We start from the raw sequence: 20,667 nt of genomic DNA on the forward strand, positions 1-20,667 counted from the left end.
ATCATCAAATCAGCCTCAAGGATGAATAGCGCTGTAGTGATATTCTTAGATTCAATTGAAAAGGTGAATAAGATAGTTGAGAGGGGTGTTGTGTTGCGGGAGACACAGACGCCGGTATTTCCGCTTATGAATCCTGCGAAGAAAGTTATGCTTTCTAACGTGCCACCATTTGTTAGAGATGAAGTGTTAGAGCGAGAGTTATCTCGCCATGGTCAAATCGTATCTACAATAAAGAAGGTTCTTTTTGGATGCAAATCTCCGTTGTTGAAACATGTCGTGTCTCATAGGAGACAAGTGCATATGATTTTAAAAAAGGAAGGAGATGAACTGAATTTAGCGTTTAGTTTTAAGATTGATGGATTTGATTATGTGCATCTACTGAATCAATGAAATGCATTGGCTGTGGAAGAGAGGGGCATTTGGTGCGTAATTGTTCCGAGAATGAGCGCGCTGAGCCTGGTAGTAGCTCTAGTGCTGGTGCAACTAACGCACCACCGCGAAGGGATGAAAATACTACGGGTGCAGGGGAAGAGATAAGGTGAGCAGATGTGGTTGGAAAGGTAGGAGAGGAAGGCATTGTGGACACGGGGGCAATTGTGGTAGATCAGAACAAAGAGGGAGGGGAAACAGTAGGTGAGATTGCGACTGCCGTCGCTGAGGTGGTGCTGGAAAATGAAATTGGAGGTCGAGAGGAGATTGAAATAACGGAAAAGGAAGCGGATGTTTTCAAAATACAGAGGAGTAAAAGGAAGAATTTAAGGGGTGGTGAAGGGTCTAATTCTAAGAGAAAGGTAGAGATGGATAAATCAGTTGAAGATGAACAGGTTGTAGAGATGGAGTTTTCTTCTGGGGAGGATAGCGAGAGTGAGTCATCTGACGCGTCACAACAATATAGTGAGATAGATGGGGTGGAAGGGAGGTATGGGATCGAGAAGATACGTCAATTTCTGAAGTTGACAAAAGGGAAGAAATATATGCAGGATTACAATGTAACTGATTTTTTCCCTGAAAGTGAATTGTTTATTGAATCAGCAAAGTTTCTGATGTCAAAAATTACAGGGGGAGGTTTGAAAAGCCCTGAAATTGCTAGACTCAAGAAAGTGGTCACGAGAGTGATAAGTGATGTAAATTCTAAAGAAAATGAAAGAGTTCAGTTGCAGTTTTAACTCTGTAAAGAGATGTAGTGGCTGTATCTTCCTCTGTATTTTTTTTAAATCCATGAGCAGTTTTAAGATCTCTTCTTTAAACGTAAATGGGGCAAGAGATGTTAAAAAAAGAGCCATGGTGTATGAGTTAATGAGGGGAAAGGGAAGTGACATAATTTTTCTACAAGAAACGCATAGTAATTTGGAAAATGAAGTTATGTGGCAACAGGAGTGGGGGGGGGGGGACAGTGGTGTGTAGTCATAAAAACTCAAAAGTGGGGGTGTGGTTATCTTGTTCTCAAAAGGGTTTTTGCCTTTGTCATATGAGGTTGAAGAGGTAGTTGAGGGGAGGTTATTAAAAGTTAGAGCAAGGTATGAAAACATCAATATGTGTCTGATAAATGTATATGCCCCAGTGGTGACAGTTGAGAGGGTATGTTTTTTAGAGACATTATCAAATACCATTGAGAAATGTAACAAAGAAGATTATTTGTTTATTGCTGGGGATTTTAACTGCACAGTTAGCGATTTAGATAGAAATCACCAAGAACCTCATATAGCCTCAAGGACGTTTTTAAAACGCCTTATTGTAACAAAGTGTGATATTTGGCGGAGTCAACATGGAGGAACAAGGCAGTACACCTGGGCGCATGTGAGAGAGAACATCATCTCTATGGCCAGGTTAGATAGGTTTTATGTTTTTGAGCATCAATCTCAGGTCTGTAAATCAAGTGTGATAACTCCAGTGGGATTTTCTGATCATTGTTTAATAACAGAGGTGGTGTTCATTAACGATGTAAAACCTAAAAGCGCATACTGGCATTTTAATATAACTTTATTGAGTGATGCTCACTTCAGGAACTGTTTCAGTTTTTTTGGGAGAGGTGGAGGTCTCAAAAGGCCAGTTTTGTATCCCTTCAACAATGGTGGGATATAGGGAAAATCCAGATTCAACAATTTTGTAATCAATACACGAGGAATGTCACCAAGGATATCACCAGATCAATGAAAGCCCTAGAGATTGAAATAGTGGAACTCATGATGTTGGTTGAGACCACAGGAGATCGAGGCCATACTCAGGCCCTCAAGAGGAGAAAAGCTGCATTGGCAGACCTGCTGGGTATCAGAGCACAGAGGGCACTGGTGAGAAGTAAGTTTCAGGGAATATCTGAAATGGATGCCTCATCAACATTTTTCTTTGGTTTAGAGAAAAAGAATGGACAAAGAAAAATTATTCATTGTCTCAAATCAGCTGTTGGACAAGAGCTCACTAGCCCTAGTGAAATTAGAAAGAGGGCAGTAGAGTTCTATGCTGAGCTCTACAAGTGTGAGTACAAAGAGGACACAACAGTGACACAGCAGTTCTTTGATGGGCTCCCAAAGGTGGCTGCAGAAGCTCAGGTTGAGCTTGAGCAACCATTGTCTTTGCAGGATTTATACACTGCATTAAAAGGCATGGAAAATGGAAGGGCACCAGGCATTGACAGGCTTCCCGTTGACTTTTTTAAGTCTTTTTGGGCAATGTTGGGAGAGGATTGGTTAGAAGTAGCTAATGATAGTTTAACTGGAGGGTTACTACCAATAAGCTGCAGAAGGGCTGTCCTCACCCTACTGCCCAAAAAGGGTGACCCGAGGGAGAAGATATTGTCAAAGGCTTTGTCCAACAGGCTGAGGGAGGTGATGGGGCAAATCATACATACGGATCAGTCCTACTGTGTTCCTGGCAGGCAGATAGGGGATAACATTTCTCTGATTCATGATTTTTTGGACGTCTCTAGGGCTATTGGGTTGGATGCTGGTCTAATTTCAATTGATCAGGAAAAGGCATTTGACTGAGTTGAACATCAATATTTATGGCACACGTTTGAGGCGTTTGGGTTCAGCTCTGGTTTTATTGCCATGATAAAGGTGATATATGGTGACATTGAAAGTGTATTGAAAGTTAACGGTGGTTTGAGTGCTCCTTTTAAAGTGTGTAGAGGTATTAGGCAGGGATGTTCTATGTCAGGGATGTTATATGCCATTGCTATAGAGCCACTACTAAATAGCATTAGAAGTCGCATTTCAGGGGTGTGCCTTTCAGAGGATATTCCTCCTATTCGTCTTTCAGCCTATGCTGATGATGTAGTTGTGCTAGTGAAAAATCAAGCGAAGGTGGATAGCTTGAGTCTAATGGTTGATCGTTTTAGGGGAATATCCTCTGCAAAGGTAAATTGGGAAAAGAGTTGTGCTTTACAGATTGGAGAATGGTCTGGAGGGATCATGGCTTTGCCAGGGGGCTAGAATGGTGTAAGGGAGGTTTTAAGTATCTTGGAGTGTACCTAGGAGATGAGGGGACTATGGAAAAAAATTGGAGTGGGGTGGTTGAAATGGTGGAAGGGAGGATGAGGAGATGGCGTTGGTTATTATCTCGTATGTCATATAGGGGGCGCACTATTATAGTTAACAATGTGATTGCCTCTGCACTGTGGCATCGGTTGTCAGTTTTAGAACCACCATCTGGCCTTCTGGCTAAGATACAGGCAATTATTGTGGATTTCTTTTGGGATAAATATCACTGGGTTCCACAAAGTGTTTTGTATTTGTCAAAAGAGGAGGGGGGACAGGTATTGTACATCTTGCTAGTAGGGCTGCTGCTTTCCGGTTTCAGTTTATTCAAAGGTTGCTTTATGGACCGGAAAATGTGGTGTGGAGAGGGGTGGCAGGTCTTATATTACAGCGGGTTGGAGGATTAGGTTTAAAGAAGGCTTTATTTCTGGTTGATAGTAGCCAGATTTCTAGGGAGGGAGTACCTCCGTTTTACAGAGGCCTTCTCAGAGTGTGGAGCATAATGAAGGTGTCCAGAAGAACTTCAGCGGAGTCAGTGCATTGGCTGTTGGAGGAACCTCTGGTGTATGGGGCAAGACTGGATTGTACAACTGCAGCTGTTCCACATTTCTCCAAGATTCTGGTGAAGGGGAAAATCATCACCTTAAGACAGTTAATGGCCATGGCTGGGCCCGCCTTAATGGATGGAAGACGGGTGGCAGAACATTTGGGGATGAGGTCGGAAAGGATTGTCGGACAAATGCTGGGGAGCTGTAGGAAGGCTCTGTCAGCGGAAGAATGGGGTATGCTGGTGATATGCAATGGAGGGTTTTACATGGCATCATTGCAGTTAATGCTTTTGTATCTGTTATTAACTCAGATGTTAGAGATGGATGTCCTTTTTGTAATATAAGAGAAACCATTGTTCACTGTTTTATGGAGTGTGAGAGGATAAAACCTCTATTGGAAATGCTGGAATCTTTGTTTAAAGCTGTAGGGGAGTTTTTCAATAACACTGTTTTTATTTTGGGGTTTCAATATAGTAAACAACAGAAAAGAAAATGTCAAATGTTAAATTTTATTTTGGGACAAGCTAAGATGTCAATTTTTCTGAGTAGGAAACATAAGATAGAGACGGGATATGGGCAGGATGTAAGATGTGTTTTTAAAGGTTTAGTGAAAGCAAGAATAAAAGTAGATTTTGAGTTCTTTTCAGCTGTAAAAGATCTCCTATTATTTGAGGAGAAGTGGGCCTACGAAGGAGCGCTTTGTTTTGTAGAGGAGGGGAAATTATTTTTTACTGCTGAAATAAGTTGAATGTATATGTTATGTATTTATTTTTGTTTAGGAATTACATTTGTTGTTTCATTTCTGAAAAGGCAGTGTGTCATTATTTATGTTAACACTTGAGTAAAATATAAAGGTTTTTATAAAAACTCAAAACTCTCTCTCTCTGTCTCTGTCTCTCTCTCTCTCTCTCTCTCTCTCTCTCTCTCTCTCTCTCTCTGTCTCTCACACATCCTACACAACACATGTACTGGAGTGGACACACATCCTACACTACACATGTACTGGAGTGGACACACATCCTACACTACACATGTACTGGAGTGGACACACATCCTACACTACACATGTACTGGAGTGGACACACCCTACACTACACATGTACTGGAGGACACAGACACACATCCTACACTACACATGTACTGCCACCAGAGTTCTGAACACACACACACACACACACACACACACACACACACACACACACACACACACACACACACACACACACACAAGGATTTGCTATGAGGGTTTCAGCATGACAGTTAATCCAAGAGGGGAATCACACAGACTGATCTCAGTTAATTCATACTGTATGTTGTAGTCTGTCCAAGAGGGGAATCACACAGACTGATCTCAGTTAATTCATACTGTATGTTGTAGTCTGTCCAAGAGGGGAATCACACAGACTGATCTCAGTTAATTCATACTGTATGTTGTAGTCTGTCCAAGAGGGGAATCACACAAGATTGATCTCAGTTAATTCATACTGTATGTTGTAGTCTGTACAAGAGGGGAATCACACAGACTGATCTCAGTTAATTCATACTGTATGTTGTAGTCTGTCCAAGAGGGGAATCACACAAGACTGACAGCCTGTAATTTTATTCAAAGCATTCAGTTGATTACATGGCAGTTTAGAGAGCAACATCACAACAACAATCTACATCATAATCAATATCATAACATTTATAATCAATAACATCATTATCTCTATACTACTAACAACATTATGAAGTAATCAACAACATAATTATCTCTATAATACTAACAACATAACACTAATCTACATCATAATCAATATCATAACGTTTATAATCAATAACATCATGAGAGGTAAACAACAACAAACCCCTTTATTAAAAAATGTTTAAAAATACAAAGAATGAACAGATGATTATAATAATACCTGGACTAATAATGGAGACACTTCAAGATAAAGAATCTAAGAGACACTAAATAAGATAAAGAATCTAAGAGACACTAAATAAGACAAAGAATCTAAGAGACACTAAATAAGATAAAGAATCTAAGAGACACTAAATAAGATAAAGAATCTAAGAGACACTAAATAAGACAAAGAATCTAAGAGACACTAAATAAGATAAAGAATCTAACAGACACTAAATAAGATAAAGAATCTAAGAGACACTAAATAAGATAAAGAATCTAAGAGACACTAAATAAGGTAAAGAATCTAAGAGACACTAAATAAGATAAAGAATCTAAGAGACACTAAAATAAGATAAAGATTCTAAGAGAACCTAAAAATAAGATAAAGAATCTAAGAGACACTAAATAAGATAAATAATCTAAGAGACACTAAATAAGATAAAGAATCTAAGAGACACTAAATAAGACAAAAAAATAAAGATAAGAAGCAATACTGGAACATGAAACAGACGTAATTGAGCTGCTCTCTTAAAATAATTAAAAACCGATTGTTACCAAAATCCCATGTTAACAAAACCCCCTGTTACCCAAACAATATGTTCCACCCAAACCCCATGTTCCCCAAAACCCCATGTCACCCAAAACCCCATGTTACCCAAACAATATGTTCCCCCCAAACCCCATGTTCCCCAAAACCCCATGTTACCCAAAACCCCATGTTACCCAAACAATATGTTCCCACCAAACCCCATGTTCCCCAAAACCCCATGTTACCCAAACCCCATGTTCCCCAAAACCCCATGTTACCGAAAACCCCATGTTACCCAAAACCCCATGTTACCGAAACCCCATGTTACCCCAAACCCCATGTTACCCAAAACCCCATGTTACCCAAACCCCATGTTACCAAAACCCCATGTTCCCCCAAACCCCTTGTTACCCAAACCCCATGTTACTCCAAATCCCATTTTTCCCAAAACCACATGTTACCCAAAACCCCATGTTACCCAAACAATATGTTCCCCCAAACCCCATGTTCCCCCAAACCCCATGTTCCCCCAAAACCCCATGTTACCCCAAACCCCATGTTACCGAAACCCCATGTTACCCCAAACCCCATGTTACCCAAAACCCCATGTTACCCAAACCCCATGTTACCCAGAACCCCATGTTCCCCCAAAACCCCATGTTACCCAAAACCTCATGTTACCAAAACCCCATGTCACCAAAACCCCATGTTACCAAAACCCCATGTTACCCAAACCCCCATGTTACCCAAAACCCCATGTTACCAAAACCCCATATTACCCAAACCCCATGTTACCCAAAACCCCATGTTACCAAAACCCCATGTTACCCAGAACCCCATGTTACCCAAAACCCCATGTTACCCAGAACCCCATGTTACCCAAAACCCCATGTTACCCAAAACCCCATGTTACCCAGAACCCCATGTTACCCAAAACCCCATGTTACCCAGAACCCCATGTTACCCAAAACCCCATGTTACCCAAAACCCCATGTTACCCAAACCCCATGTTACCCAAACCCCATGTTACCCAAAACCCCATGTTACCAAAACCACCTGTTACCCAAATCCCCATGTTACCCAAAACCCCATGTTACCCAAACCCCATGTTACCCAAACCCCATGTTACCCAGAACCCCATGTTACCCAAAACCCCATGTTACCCAAAACCCATGTTACCAAAACCCCATTTTACCCAAACCCCATGTTACCCAAAACCCCATGTTACCCAAAACCCATGTTACCAAAACCCCATTTTACCCAAACCCCATGTTACCCAGAACCCCATGTTACCCAAACCCCATGTTACCCAAAACCCCATGTTACCCAAAACCCCATGTTTCTCTGGTGGTAAAAACCAAACTAAATGAATAATGGTGGTTGCAGTCACTCCTTTTAGATTTCTTCCAAGGTTCTAGAAAGAGAAACTAATTCTGAACTTGTTATTAAAATTAGAACCACTTCAGGTTTGTCACCACATTTTAAACACCAGTCCACTGCTGACCATCGATTTAAAACACAAAACTGATCTAAGATCAGCATGTAGGGTCAGCTTCATTCTACTCCTACTCCGTCCCCTGGGCTGCTCTCTCCTGTCCCGGTCCAGCTTCAGCTCTGGAGCTCAGAGAGACCGTCTCCATGGCATTGACATAAAGATCCATGCTGCTCACCCTGTTCACTCTCTTCTGCCTCCTGGTGGGCTAGTGAGACACAGCACCAACAGTCAGACATTTACTCTCTAGTATCTCCATTCTCTCCCCCTCACCCTCTCCCTCTAGTTTAAATGACTTGTAACATCTGAGTAAATGTCTTTACCTTGTAGTACAGGCAGGAGGTGGTGATGGATGTCAGTAGGATCAGCAGCACTACAACGTGTCTGATGATGAAGGCTGGCAGAGGAGAGGCTGCAAACAGAAACACCTTTGATGAGGGGACTGATCATCATCACATAGATCTGTGGGAAATCTGTCAATGACAAAGTTATAAGTCTGGTTCATGTTCAGTTACCTGTGATGGCGAGGGAGAGGAGTTCACTCTCAGAGGAGAAGTTATGAGAGAAAACATAATTCTCATAAACACAGATGTAGTTCCCTTGGTGGGAGTCATCTGCAGCAGGGAAGAGGAAGGCAGCAGAGTGATTGACAGCTGGCTGGATCTGCTGTATGTTGGAGCCGGTGAACGTGAGGAGGAAGGAGCCTCCTGGGTACTGTGGCTGAGTGGAGCAGGTGATGGTGAAGTTGTAGCCCCTGAACATCTCAGGCCCCTGGTGGCCCCTGGAGACCCCTCCCATTGAGTCAGTCAGGAAGATATCAGGCTGGACCAGGAGATCTGTAACAATAAAAGAGAACAAGAAAAACCTCTTCAACTAGTTTCCTATAGATATGACAATAACATCAGCATGTAACAGTGCCAGCCACCCTCCCTCACAGGGCAACATGAGTAGTGGGCCTACAGTCACTGAGACAACATATGTTGATATCAGGCTGAAGCAGGACATCTGGAACAAGAGGAGAGAAAAAGAAAACGTAGCTCCTCAACTACTGTCCTCATTTAGATATGACAATAACATGACATGTGACAGTGGTAGTGAGTAGAGACGTTCACTGAGATAACACTCAAACACAAAAGCATTCTGGGATATGTAAGTTGTATTTGATTCCTACTTGACTGAGTGATCTATTTAGTAAAGCAGACTGACAAGTTAAACAGTCATCATGAGAGGTGCAGAGGAAGTTGTATGAATGAAGGAAATCAGTTGAATATAATTATAAAATGTTGTTATTACCTGAGCAGATCACTGTGAGTTCAGGAAGGAGATCATACGTTCTGCTACACTCCCTCAGTGAAGACTCAGACCCAGAACAGGAAACTTCAATCCCTCTAGTGGTGTTTCCAGGTAGTGCTGAAACAGTGGAGCCACAACCCAACTGTCTACACACTACTGCAGCTACATCCTCTTGGTTCTTGACAGCTCCCACAATCCTCCACTCTCTCTGGTAGTACGACTCCACTCCACCAGCACAGCGACTGCCTCCTCCCACCAGCCTCACATCATCAGGCTCTGAGAAAAGAAAAGAGAGAGACTGTAATCTTACTATTTTCTCACTAAAACACACCTATATTGTCTCATATTCTTCACTCCAGGTGAGAAACAATGTTGATTGAGTGACAAACTGTTTCTTACCTGAGCAGGTGAGTCCAACAGCATTACCAGGTAGGCAGGTGTTGTGTTTTCTGTCTGAGGTGTCACAGTCCAGGAGAAGGGACTCTTTGCCTTTACACTGGAACTCTTTATCCCAGGTCTGACCCTCACCTTCTCCATAGAGCCCCCCCTGTAGAGATGCAGGAGCCCCACAGCCAAGCTCCACACAGACTACCTCTGCATCCTGCCGGTCAAAGTCAGCTTCACACACTGAGGCCCAGGACTGATTGGACTTCACCTCCACTCTCCCAGAGCAGAGACCAGCTCCATCCACAAGCCGCACAGAGTCTGGAGAAAAAGAGTTGGTTGAACATTCAATCAGTTTTGTTGATGACACTGTCAAGGACTAAACACAAATATGTTGGATAAAAGATAGTAGTTTGCTATGTTTGATACTGTAAGAGGTAGAAATGGGTTCTTAGTCACTCAGGATAGGGTTGGGAATAATTTAGGCAGGAGACAGGAATAAGTTCACTTCACTTTATAGAAAATAAACAGCTGGACATCCATCAGGCAGCTTCACTTCAGTACCATCTGATCTACAAGGTCTGATGCTGTATGTCAGGGTCAGGCTGGGCCAAGAGTAGAAAAGGTTACTGGTTATTATGACCTCACTGGTGAGAACTCAGTGATAATAATAAATGTTATCTCTCCCATATCTTCCTCTTCCTCTCCTCCTCCCTCATTCTCTCTTTGTGACAGTGGTAGTGAGTTGAGACGTTCACTGAGGTAACACTCAAATACAAAGCATTCTGGGATATTTAAGTTGTATTTGATTCCTACTTGACTGAGTGATCTATTTAGTAAAGCAGACTGACAAGTTAAACAGTCATCATGAGAGGTGCAGAGGAAGTTGTATGAATGAAGGAAATCAGTTGAATATAATTATAATATGTTGATATTTCCTGAGCAGATCACTGTGAGTCCAGGAAGGAGATATAATACATGGACAAAAGTATGTGGAACTCAGCAGTGAGTTTTACAACAGAGGATTATTTTAATGCTCTACGTGGTTCAACACTCGGCGGTCCGTTCTGTGAGCTTGTGTTGTCTACCACTTCACGGCTGTGCCGTTGTTGCTCCGAGATTTTCCACGTTGAAATTCACTGACATCTTCAGTAAGGACAGTTTTCTGCCGATGTTTGTCTATGGAGATTACATGGCTGTGTGCTTAATTTTAGACACTTGTCAGCAACAGGTGTGACTGAAATAGCCGAATCCACTGAAGTCAACATACTGTTGGCAATATAGTGTATCTTGTTATTACCTGAGCAGATCACTGTGAGTCCAGGAAGGAGATCATAACTTCTCCAACACTCCCTCAGTGAAGACTCAGACCCAGGACATCTAACTCCAAACCCTCTAGTGGTGTTTCCAGGTAGTGCTGAAACAGTGGAGCCACAACCCATCTGTCTACACACAACTGCAGCTACATCCCTCTGGTCCCTGTCATCAGCTCCCACAATCCTCCACTCTCCCTGGTCGTACCACTCCACTCCACCAGCACAGCGACTGCCTCCTCCCACCAGCCTCACATCATCAGGCTCTGAGAAAAGAAAAGAGAGAGACAGTAATCTTACTATTTTCTCACTAAAACACACCTATATTGTCTCTCGTATTCTTCACTCCAGGTGAGAAACAATGTTGATTGAGTGACAAACTGTTTCTTACCTGAGCAGGTGAGTCCAACAGCATTACCAGGTAGGCAGGTGTTGTTCTCTCTGTCTGAGGTGTCACAGTCCAGGAGAAGGGACTCATTACCTTTACACTGGAACTCTTTATCCCAGGTCTGACCCTCACCTTCTCCATAGAGCCCCCCCTGTAGAGCTGCAGGAGCCCCACAGCCAACATCCCTACAGACTACCTCTGCATCCTGCCGGTCAAAGTCAGCTTCACACACTGAGGCCCAGGACTGATTGGACTTCACCTCCACTCTCCCAGAGCAGAAACCAGATCCACCCACAAGCCGCACAGACTCTGGAGAAAAAGAGTTGGTTGAACATTCAATCAGTTTTGTTGATGACACTGTCAAGGACTAAACACAAATATGTTGGATAAAAGATTGTAGTTTGCTATGTTTGATACTGTAAGAGGTAGAAATGGGTTCTTAGTCACTCAGGATAGGGTTGGGAATAATGCAGGCAGGAGACAGGAATAAGTTCACTTCACTTTATAGAAAATAAACAGCTGGACATCCATCAGGCAGCTTCACTTCAGTACCATCTGAACTACAATGATCTGCCCATGAACATCTCCCATAAACCAATATGACAAACACAAATATAATGTTTAAATACATCTGACATCTCTCCCTCTATTTAAATGAAATAAAAACACATAAAACATGATACATGGTAATATTGTATAATGTATAAATAAATCTCTCAATATGACCAGTCTCTTACCTGAACAGGTCACATGATGATAATATTCACCATAACAGAAACCAGGTTCTTCTATGATGTTACACTGTCTAATAGAAGACTCATCTCCACTACAAATACTAAATAGTCTGACTCCTATTCTTCCATCTTCTATCAGAGGTCCTCTAGATACAGATACAGGATTCCCACAGTCCATCTCTCTACACACAACCTTAACATCTCTCCTCATTCCCCACCACTTAAAACATAGCCCTGACCACTCTCCTTCATAGAAGACTTCCACTGTCCCAGAACAGGAAGTGGTTCCATCCACCAGTCTGACTGAGAGTTCAGCTGTAAACAGCAGAGAGGAAAACACAGTGGTGAGGACAGATGATGACAGTGATTCTGTTATTCTAACAGCAGTAATGCTTTGTGGTTGACAAGTATTAGTAGTTCCATAAAACACTACTTGTTATTAGGTTTTAGAATGGTTTGTATGGACACATGCATTTCTCCATGTGGGATACTAAAGTTGACTAATACTGAACTGCTATAATCACTGTAGATTTATACTCTACCTACCTGGTGGACTGACACTTTGAGCCTGGAGATCTGAGGAGAACGAGAGCGACAGAGGAGAAAGAGACGGAGAGATAGATAGAAACAAAGGAGAAAGGGAAGAGAGAGACAGAGGTTAAATGAACATCAACATGACCTTTCATGATGTGATGGCGAAGACAGGCTTATCGTTGGTATGGTGCAACAACACCCATGTGTACATACACTATATATACAAAAGTATGTGGACACCCCTTCAAATGAGTGGATTCTAGTTCAGCCACTCTCCATCCTGACAGATGTAAAAAATCAAGCACTCAGCCATGCAATCTCCATAGACAAACATTTGCAGTAGTATGTACTTAATGAAGAGCTCAGTGACTTTCCCCTCTCTTCTCCCCCTCTACACTTCTCTTCTCCTCCCCTCTCTTCTCCTCTTCTCCCCCTCTCTTCTCCAGTCTATTCTCCTCTTCTCCCCCTCTCCTCTACTCTTCTCCCCTCTCCACTCCTCTTCTCCCATTCCTCTTATCCCCCTCTCCTCTTCTCCCCCTTCTAGCCCGCTCTTCCCCCACTTCTCCCCCTTTCTTCTCCTCTTCTCCTCCTCTCTTCTTCCCCCACTTCTCCCCCTTTCTTCTCCTCTTCTCCTCCTCTCTTCTTCCCCCACTTCTCCCCCTTTCTTCTCCTCTTCTCCTCCTCTCTTCTTCCCCCTCTTCTCCCCCTCTCCTCTTCTCTCCCTCTCTTCTCCTCCCCTCCCCCTCTTCTCTTCTCCACATCTCTTCTCCTCTTCTGACCCTTTATTCTCCCCTTCTGCTGCCCCCCCTCTTCTCCTCTTCTCCCCACTCGCCTTATCTCCCGCTCACTTCTCTTCTCCCCCTCTTCTTCTCCTCATCTCCCCCTTTCTTCTCCTCTTCTCCCCTCCCCTCTCCTCTCCATTTCATTTTGGTTTTCATCAACCTCAGACTTAAATATTAGTGTTCCAAGAACCTCCACCAGGGGAATTGTAGACTCCTCAAATGGTCCACCACCTTCTCCCAAACTGCCTTCTCATACAAACCAATAAAGACATGGAATGGTCTCACCTCAACATGGATCTAGTCCAATCAGACGTGTCTCACCTAAACATGGATCTAGTCCAATCAGACGTGTCTCACCTCAACATGGATCTAGTCTAATCAGACGTGTCTCACCTCAACATGGATCTAGTCCAATCAGACGTGTCTCACCTCAACATGGATCTAGTCCAATCAGACGTGTCTCACCTCAACATGGATCTAGTCCAATCACAAGTGTCTCACCTCAACATGGATCTAGTCCAATCAGACGTGTCTCACCTCAACATGAATCTAGTCCAATCAGACGTGTCTCACCTCAACATGGATCTAGTCCAATCAGACGTGTCTCACCTCAACATGGATCTAGTCCAATCACACGTGTCTCACCTCAACATGGATCTAGTCCAATCAGACGTGTCTCACATCAACATGGATCTAGTCCAATCAGATGTGTCTCACATCAACATGGATCTAGTCCAATCAGACGTGTCTCACCTCAACATGGATCTAGTCCAATCAGATGTGTTCACACTGATATTGATCTAATAGGCAACAGTGACTTTTTAATGACAGAATAAACACTAAAAGACACATTACATTTCAATAGGTTGAATAACTTATCTCTGTACATTTGATTAGATGCTATTTAATGCTGTGTTTGGACACAGGTTTCTATAGGAACACTAAGACACCTGGATCACATATTAAGATGTGCCTTTAGTAAGTAAATCAGCTGTTACAAAAGGTGACAGTTGTAGGTGTCACGACTTCCGCCGAAGTCGGTCCCTGTCCTTGTTCTGGCGGTGAAGAAGGATGGCGGTCTGCGCCCGTGCATTGACTATCAAGGTATCAACCAAATCACTGTGAGGTACCTGCTGCCTCTCATAGCCAGTGTGATAGAGTCAATGCACGGGGCTTCTTCACAAAATTGGATCTCAGGAGCGTTTACAACCTGGTGAGTATCCGGGAGGGGGACGAGTGGAAGACGGCATTTAGTACCACCTCAGGGCACTATGAGTACCTCGTCATGCCGTACAGGTTGATGAATGCTCCATCAGTCTTCCAGGCCTTTGTAGACAAGATTTTCCAGGACCTGCACGGGCAGGGTGTAGTGGTGTATATCAATGACATTCTGATGTACTCCGCTACACGCGCCGAGCATGTGTCCCTGGTGTGCAGGGTGCTTGGTCGTCTGTTGGAGCATGACTTATACGTCAAGGCTGAGAAATGTCTGTTCTTCTAACAGTCTGTCTCCTTCTAGGGTACCGCATTTCCACTTCAGGGGTGGAGATGGAGAGTGACTGCATTTCCACTTCAGGGGTGGAGATGGAGAGTGACTGCATTTCAGCTGTGTGTAATTGGCTGACTCCCACCCCGGTAAAGGAAGTGCAGCGGTTTCTATGGTTTCAACTACTACCGGAAGTTTATCCAGGGCTTTGGTCAGGTAGCCAACTACTACCGGAGGTTTATCCAGGGCTTTAATCAGGTAGCCAACTACTACCGGAGGTTTATCCGGGGCTTTGGTCAGGTAGCGACTCACATTACCTCACTGCTGAAGGGGGGTCCGGTGCGACTGCAGTGGACGGCTGAGGCGGACAGGGCTTTTGGTCACCTGAGGGCTCTGTTTACCTCGGCTCCCCTGCTGGCTCATCCGGATCTGGGATAGGAGCCGTGCTCCCTCAGCGCTCGGGTATGCCACTAAAGGTCCGCACCTGTGCTTTCTTTTCGAAGAAGCTCAGCCCGGCGGAGCAAAACTATGATGTGGGGGACCGGGAGCTGTTGGCTGTTGTCAAGGCTCTGAAGGCGTGGAGACATTGGCTTGAGGGGGCTAAACACCCTTTTCCCATCTGGACTGACCACCGCAATCTGGAGTACATCCGGGCAGCGAGGAGACTGAACCCTCGCCAGGCAAGGTGGAGACTGAACCCTCGCCAGGCAAGGTGGAGACTGAACCCTCGCCAGGCAAGGTGGAGACTGAACCCTCGCCAGACAAGGTGGAGACTGAACCCTCGTCAGGCAAGGTGGAGACTGAACCCTCGCCAGGCAAGGTGGAGACTGAACCCTCGCCAGGCAAGGTGGAGACTGAACCCTCGCCAGGCAAGGTGGAGACTGAACCCTCGCCAGGCAAGGTGGAGACTGAACCCTCGCTAGGCAAGGTGGAGACTGAACCCTCGCCAGGCAAGGTGGAGACTGAACCCTCGCCAGGCAAGGTGGGCCATGTTGTTTTTACCCTTTTTGTTTTCACCGTCCTACAGACCAGGTTCCCAGAACGCTAAGGCAGATGCACTGTCCTACAGACCAGGTTCCCAGAACGCTAAGGCAGACGCACTATCCTACAGACCAGGTTCCCAGAACGCTAAGGCAGATGCACTGCCCTACAGACCAGGTTCCCAGAACGCTAAGGCAGACGCACTGTCCTACAGACCAGGTTCCCAGAACGCTAAGGCAGACGCACTGTCCTACAGACCAGGTTCCCAGAACGCTAAAGCAGACGCACTGTCCTACAGACCAGGTTCCCAGAACGCTAAGGCAGATGCACTGTCTCGGATGTATAACACAGAGGAGCGGTCCATAGATCACACTCCCGAACTTCCGGCCTCTTGCTTGGTGGCACCGGTAGTGTGGGAGCTGGACGCAAGACATCGAGCGGGCGTTACGTACAGAGCCCACTCCCCTCCACCTGCCCAGAGGGACGTTACAGCCCTTACCCATTCCACAACGACCGTGGTCGCACCTTTCTGTGGACTTCCTCAAGGATCTTCCTCCCTCACGATCCTGGTCGTTGTGGATCGGTTCTCTAAGTCCTGCGGTCTCCTTCCTTTTCCCGGTCTCCCTACCGCCCTACAGACTGAGGAGGCCCTGTTTACACATGTCTTATGGGCACTATGGGGTGCCAGAGGATATAGTGTCTGATCGAGGTCCCCAGTTCACGTCAAGGGTCTGTTGGGCAATCATGGAACGTCTGGGGCCTCGGTCAGCCTTACCTCTGGTTTTCCCCTCCGCCATCGGGTTTTCACCTCCGCCACCGCAGTGAGGCCCCGGTCTGGCTCTCGACCCGAAACCTGCCCCTCCGCCTGCCCTGCCGGAAGCTGGGCCCGCGGATTGTGGGGCCATTCAAAGTCCTGAGGAGAGTGAACAAGGTTTGCTACAGGTTACATCTTCCCCCCCCGATTACCGTATTAACCCCTCGTTCCATGTGTCTCTCCTCAGGCCGGTGGTGGCTGGTCCACTCCAGGAGTCTGAGTTGCAGGTGGTTCCTCCGCCCCCTCTGGACATCGAGGGGGCTCCGGTGTATGCTTTTTGAGCCATACTGGACTCGAGGCGTCGGGCGAAAGTCCTTCAGTACCTTGTGGAGTGGGAGAGGTACGGTCCGGAGGAGAGATGGTGGAGGACGTTTTGGACCCTTCGTTGCTGCGGGAGTTCCACCGTCTCCATCCGGATCGCCCTGCACATCAAGGGGGGGTACTGTTACAACTTCCACAGAAGTCGGTCCTGCTCCTTGTTCGGGCAGCGACGACAACGGCCTTCTAGCCTTCGCCGATCCACTTTTCATTTTCCATTTGTTTTGTCTTTGTTTTACACGCCTGGTTCCAAATCCAAATGACATGTTCATTATTTAACCCTCTGTTTTCCCCATGGTTTTTGTGCGGGATTGTTTTATGTATGTTTGGTCTGTACAAATCTCTCTCTTACCCCCCCCCTCTCTCCCCTCCCTTCTCTCTTCCCTCCCCTTCTCTCTCTTTCTCTCTCCTCAACAATTCTCTCTCTCCCCTCTCCTTTTCTCTCCCTTGCCCTCCTCCCTCCTCTACCTCCTCTCTCCCCTACCCCCCTCTGTCCCACCCCGTCCTCTGCTCTCCCCACCCTTCCTCTCTCCTCCCTCTCATTCTGCTCCTCTCTCGCTCTCTCTCTCTCTCTCTCTCTCTCGTTCTCTCTCTTTTCTTGACATATAGTGTTGGACTTGATCTTGACTCTGCTCATAGACTTCTATCATCTACACCCCTCCCTTCTCCTACTCTAACATAACACCAATATAATATATAATACATAATATATACTCTCATTCATTTACATAGAGACAGATACAATCAATGATTGACACACTGAATATACAACAGTCAGACGCATGACACCATCACAACTTAACTGACATTAGTGCCTGTCCCCAGATGGACAGTTAGACTACAGTAAAGTACATTTACAGGTGATCACATCATTGTCCTGCTTTGAGACACATTTTTACTGTCTGCTTCCAGTTGCATGTTATTTTACTAACCCTGCAAATTATAATATATCTTATAATATCAAAACATATCTCAGTAACTGTCACAAGTGTATATCAGTGTAACAAAATCCTACCTGTGCTCCACAACAGGGTCATCAGTACCACTGCAGGTATCATATCTGTCTCTAACTGGGGCTCCACAGTCTGCTGTCATAAAGAGTGGACTGAAGGAAAATACTGCTAGGCTATATGACTTCTCTCTCATTATGTCCTTACTTCAATGATGTGAGATTAACTTCGTAGCATCTTATCTTGGATCAGTGGTTGAACACACGACAGCAAACTGATATGTTAAAAAAAACTCCACAGGGAACTGCTGGCAGAGCAGCAACTTTTCACATAGAGTGTCCTATAATATCACCTCTAACTTTCTACTGCTTGAGTTCAACTCTTATAGAATATTGGCTTAATGTTCCAGCACCTAAATATAAACAGTACCAGCACCCAAAATGAGTAGTGATGAGGTCTCATGTTAGAGCAGGAGAAGGGGGGATGTGGTGTAGAAGCTAGAGGTCTGTTACCCAAGTCAACTCAACAGGCCTGATGCTATATGTCTCCTATATGTCTCCTTCTACCAACCCAGTCTGTTAGTAAGAACTATTTATCTCTCCCTTCTCCCCTGTCTCCTTCTACCAACCCAGTCTGTTAGTAAGAACTATTTCTCTCTCCCTTCTCCCTGTCTCCTCCTCAGTCTGTCAGTGAGTAAGAACTATCTCTCTCTCCTATCTCTCTCTCTCCCTCCTCCCCTGTCTCCTCCTCAGGCTGTCAGTGAGTAAGATCTCACTCTCCTATCTCTCTCGCTCTCCCTCCTCCCTTGTCTCCTCCTCAGTCTGTCAGTGAGTAAGAACTATCTCTCTCTCCCAGCCTTGTGGTTGATTAAAGACCCCCCCACCCTCACGTTTCACCATTTGGTAGTCCGTACCACAAACCTGGGTTTGGCAGATGCCAGGAGAACGCTACCTACCCCAAAGCATAGTGCCAACTGTAAAGTTTGGTGGTGTAGGAATAATGGTCTGGGGCTGTTTTTCATGGTTCAGGCCCCTTAGTTCCAGGGAAAGGGAAATCTTAAGGCTACAGCATAACAATGACATTCTAGACTATTATGTGCTTCCAACTTTGTGGCAACAGTTTGGGGAAGGCCCTTTCCTGTTTCAGCATGACAATGCCCCTGTACACAAAGCGAGGTCCATACAGAAATAGTTTGTTGAGATCGATGTGGAAGAACTTTACTGGCCTTCACAGAGCCCTGACCTAAACCCCATTGAATACCTTTAGGGATGAATTGAAATGTCGACTGAGCCAGGCCTAATCGCCCAACCTCACTAATGCTGTTGTGGCTGAATGGAAGCAAGTCCTCGCAGCAATGTTCCATCTTCTAGTGGAAAGCCTTCCCAGAAGACTCGAGGCTGTTATAGCAGCAATGATCCAACATCTAGTGGAAAACCTTCCCAGAGGACTGGAGGCTGTTATAGCAGCAAAGGGGGGACCAACTCCATATTAATGCCCATGATTTTGGAATGAGATGTTAGATGAGCAGGTGTCCACATACTTTTGGTCATGTAGTGTACATTCCCCTTCCATGCAAATGTGTAACTCTCTTTGCAGATGAGATTAAATCTAATTACATTTATTTTTTCTTTTTTTAAATCATTAATTTCAGAGGTCAGGGGTCAAGCTGAGCCGGACCAAGAGTGGAAAAGGTTGCTGATTATGATGACATCACTGGTGAGAAGTCAGTAAAGACAAGATATTCAGTTGGATGCATGTTAGTCTGTCAGCCCTATCTCTGTTGGCATCTCACTTTCTCTCCACGCCTTCTCTCTCTCTCTCTCTGTTCCTCTCTCTCTCTTCCTGACAGATAGCATCAGGCCTGTTGCCTTGGTAACAGACCTCTATCATCTAAACCCCCCTTCTCCTACTCTAACATCAGGCCTGTTGCCTTGGTAACAGACCTCTATCATCTAAACCCCCCTTCTCCTACTCTAACATCAGACCAATATAATATATAATATGTCAAGTATAAGTAGTTCCATAAAACACTACTTGTTATTGGGGTTTTAGAATGGTTTGTATGGACACATGACTTTCTTCATGTGGGATAATAAAGTTTACTAATATTGAACTGCTATAATCACTGTAGATTTATACTCTACCTACCTGGTGGACTGACGCTTTGACCCTGGAGATCTGAGGAGAAAGAGAGAGACAGAGGAGAAAGAGAGAGAGAGAGAGACAGAGAGATAGAGAGAAAGGGAGGAGTCAGAGGAAGAGAGAGGCAGAGGTTAAATCAACATAACATGACCTTTCATGATACGATGGGGAAGACAGTGGTATGGTGCAACAACACCCATGTGTAAACACATTCGCCATCTCTCCTCCACCCTCCTCTCTCCCCTACCCTCCTCTCTCCCCTACCCTCTTCTCTCCTCTGCAAATCTCTCTATCCCCTCCCTCCCATCATCTATACTCTACCCTTCTCTCTCCTATCCTCCACTCTCCCCTTCCCTCCTTTCTCCCCTCCCCTTCTCTCTACCCTCCCCTCTATCCCCTACCCTCCTCTCTCCTCTACCCTTCCCTCTTTTCTCCTTCTCAAATCTCTCTCCCCTACCCTCCTCTCTCCCCTACCCTCCTCTCTCACCTATCTTGCTCTATGCCCTCCTTTCCTATTGCCCCTCCCTTTCTCTCTCCCCAACACTCCTCTCTCCCTACCCTCTCTCTCTCCTCCTCCTCAAATCTCTCTCCCCACCCCTCCTCTCTTCTCATCTCTCT

General features: G+C 45.0%; 1 protein-coding gene across 1 annotated transcript in view; it reads right to left on the reverse strand.

The window, feature by feature from the left end:
- Positions 1-8,003: 8,003 nt before the first annotated feature.
- The window catches only part of LOC139419329 (scavenger receptor cysteine-rich type 1 protein M130-like), a 53,268-nt gene continuing 40,604 nt past the window's right edge, over positions 8,004-20,667 (reverse strand). Inside the window, 12 exon segments of the mRNA XM_071169273.1 lie at positions 8,004-8,138; positions 8,254-8,342; positions 8,446-8,766; positions 8,866-8,935; positions 9,390-9,499; positions 9,623-9,928; positions 10,908-11,186; positions 11,312-11,617; positions 12,282-12,357; positions 12,589-12,618; positions 16,601-16,738; positions 16,792-16,962. Of these exon segments, the coding sequence (XP_071025374.1) occupies positions 8,004-8,138; positions 8,254-8,342; positions 8,446-8,766; positions 8,866-8,935; positions 9,390-9,499; positions 9,623-9,928; positions 10,908-11,186; positions 11,312-11,617; positions 12,282-12,357; positions 12,589-12,618; positions 16,601-16,738; positions 16,792-16,962 (2,031 nt within the window).

Source organism: Oncorhynchus clarkii, chromosome 10 (assembly GCF_045791955.1).
Source record: "Oncorhynchus clarkii lewisi isolate Uvic-CL-2024 chromosome 10, UVic_Ocla_1.0, whole genome shotgun sequence".
Lineage (NCBI taxonomy): Eukaryota > Metazoa > Chordata > Actinopteri > Salmoniformes > Salmonidae > Oncorhynchus > Oncorhynchus clarkii.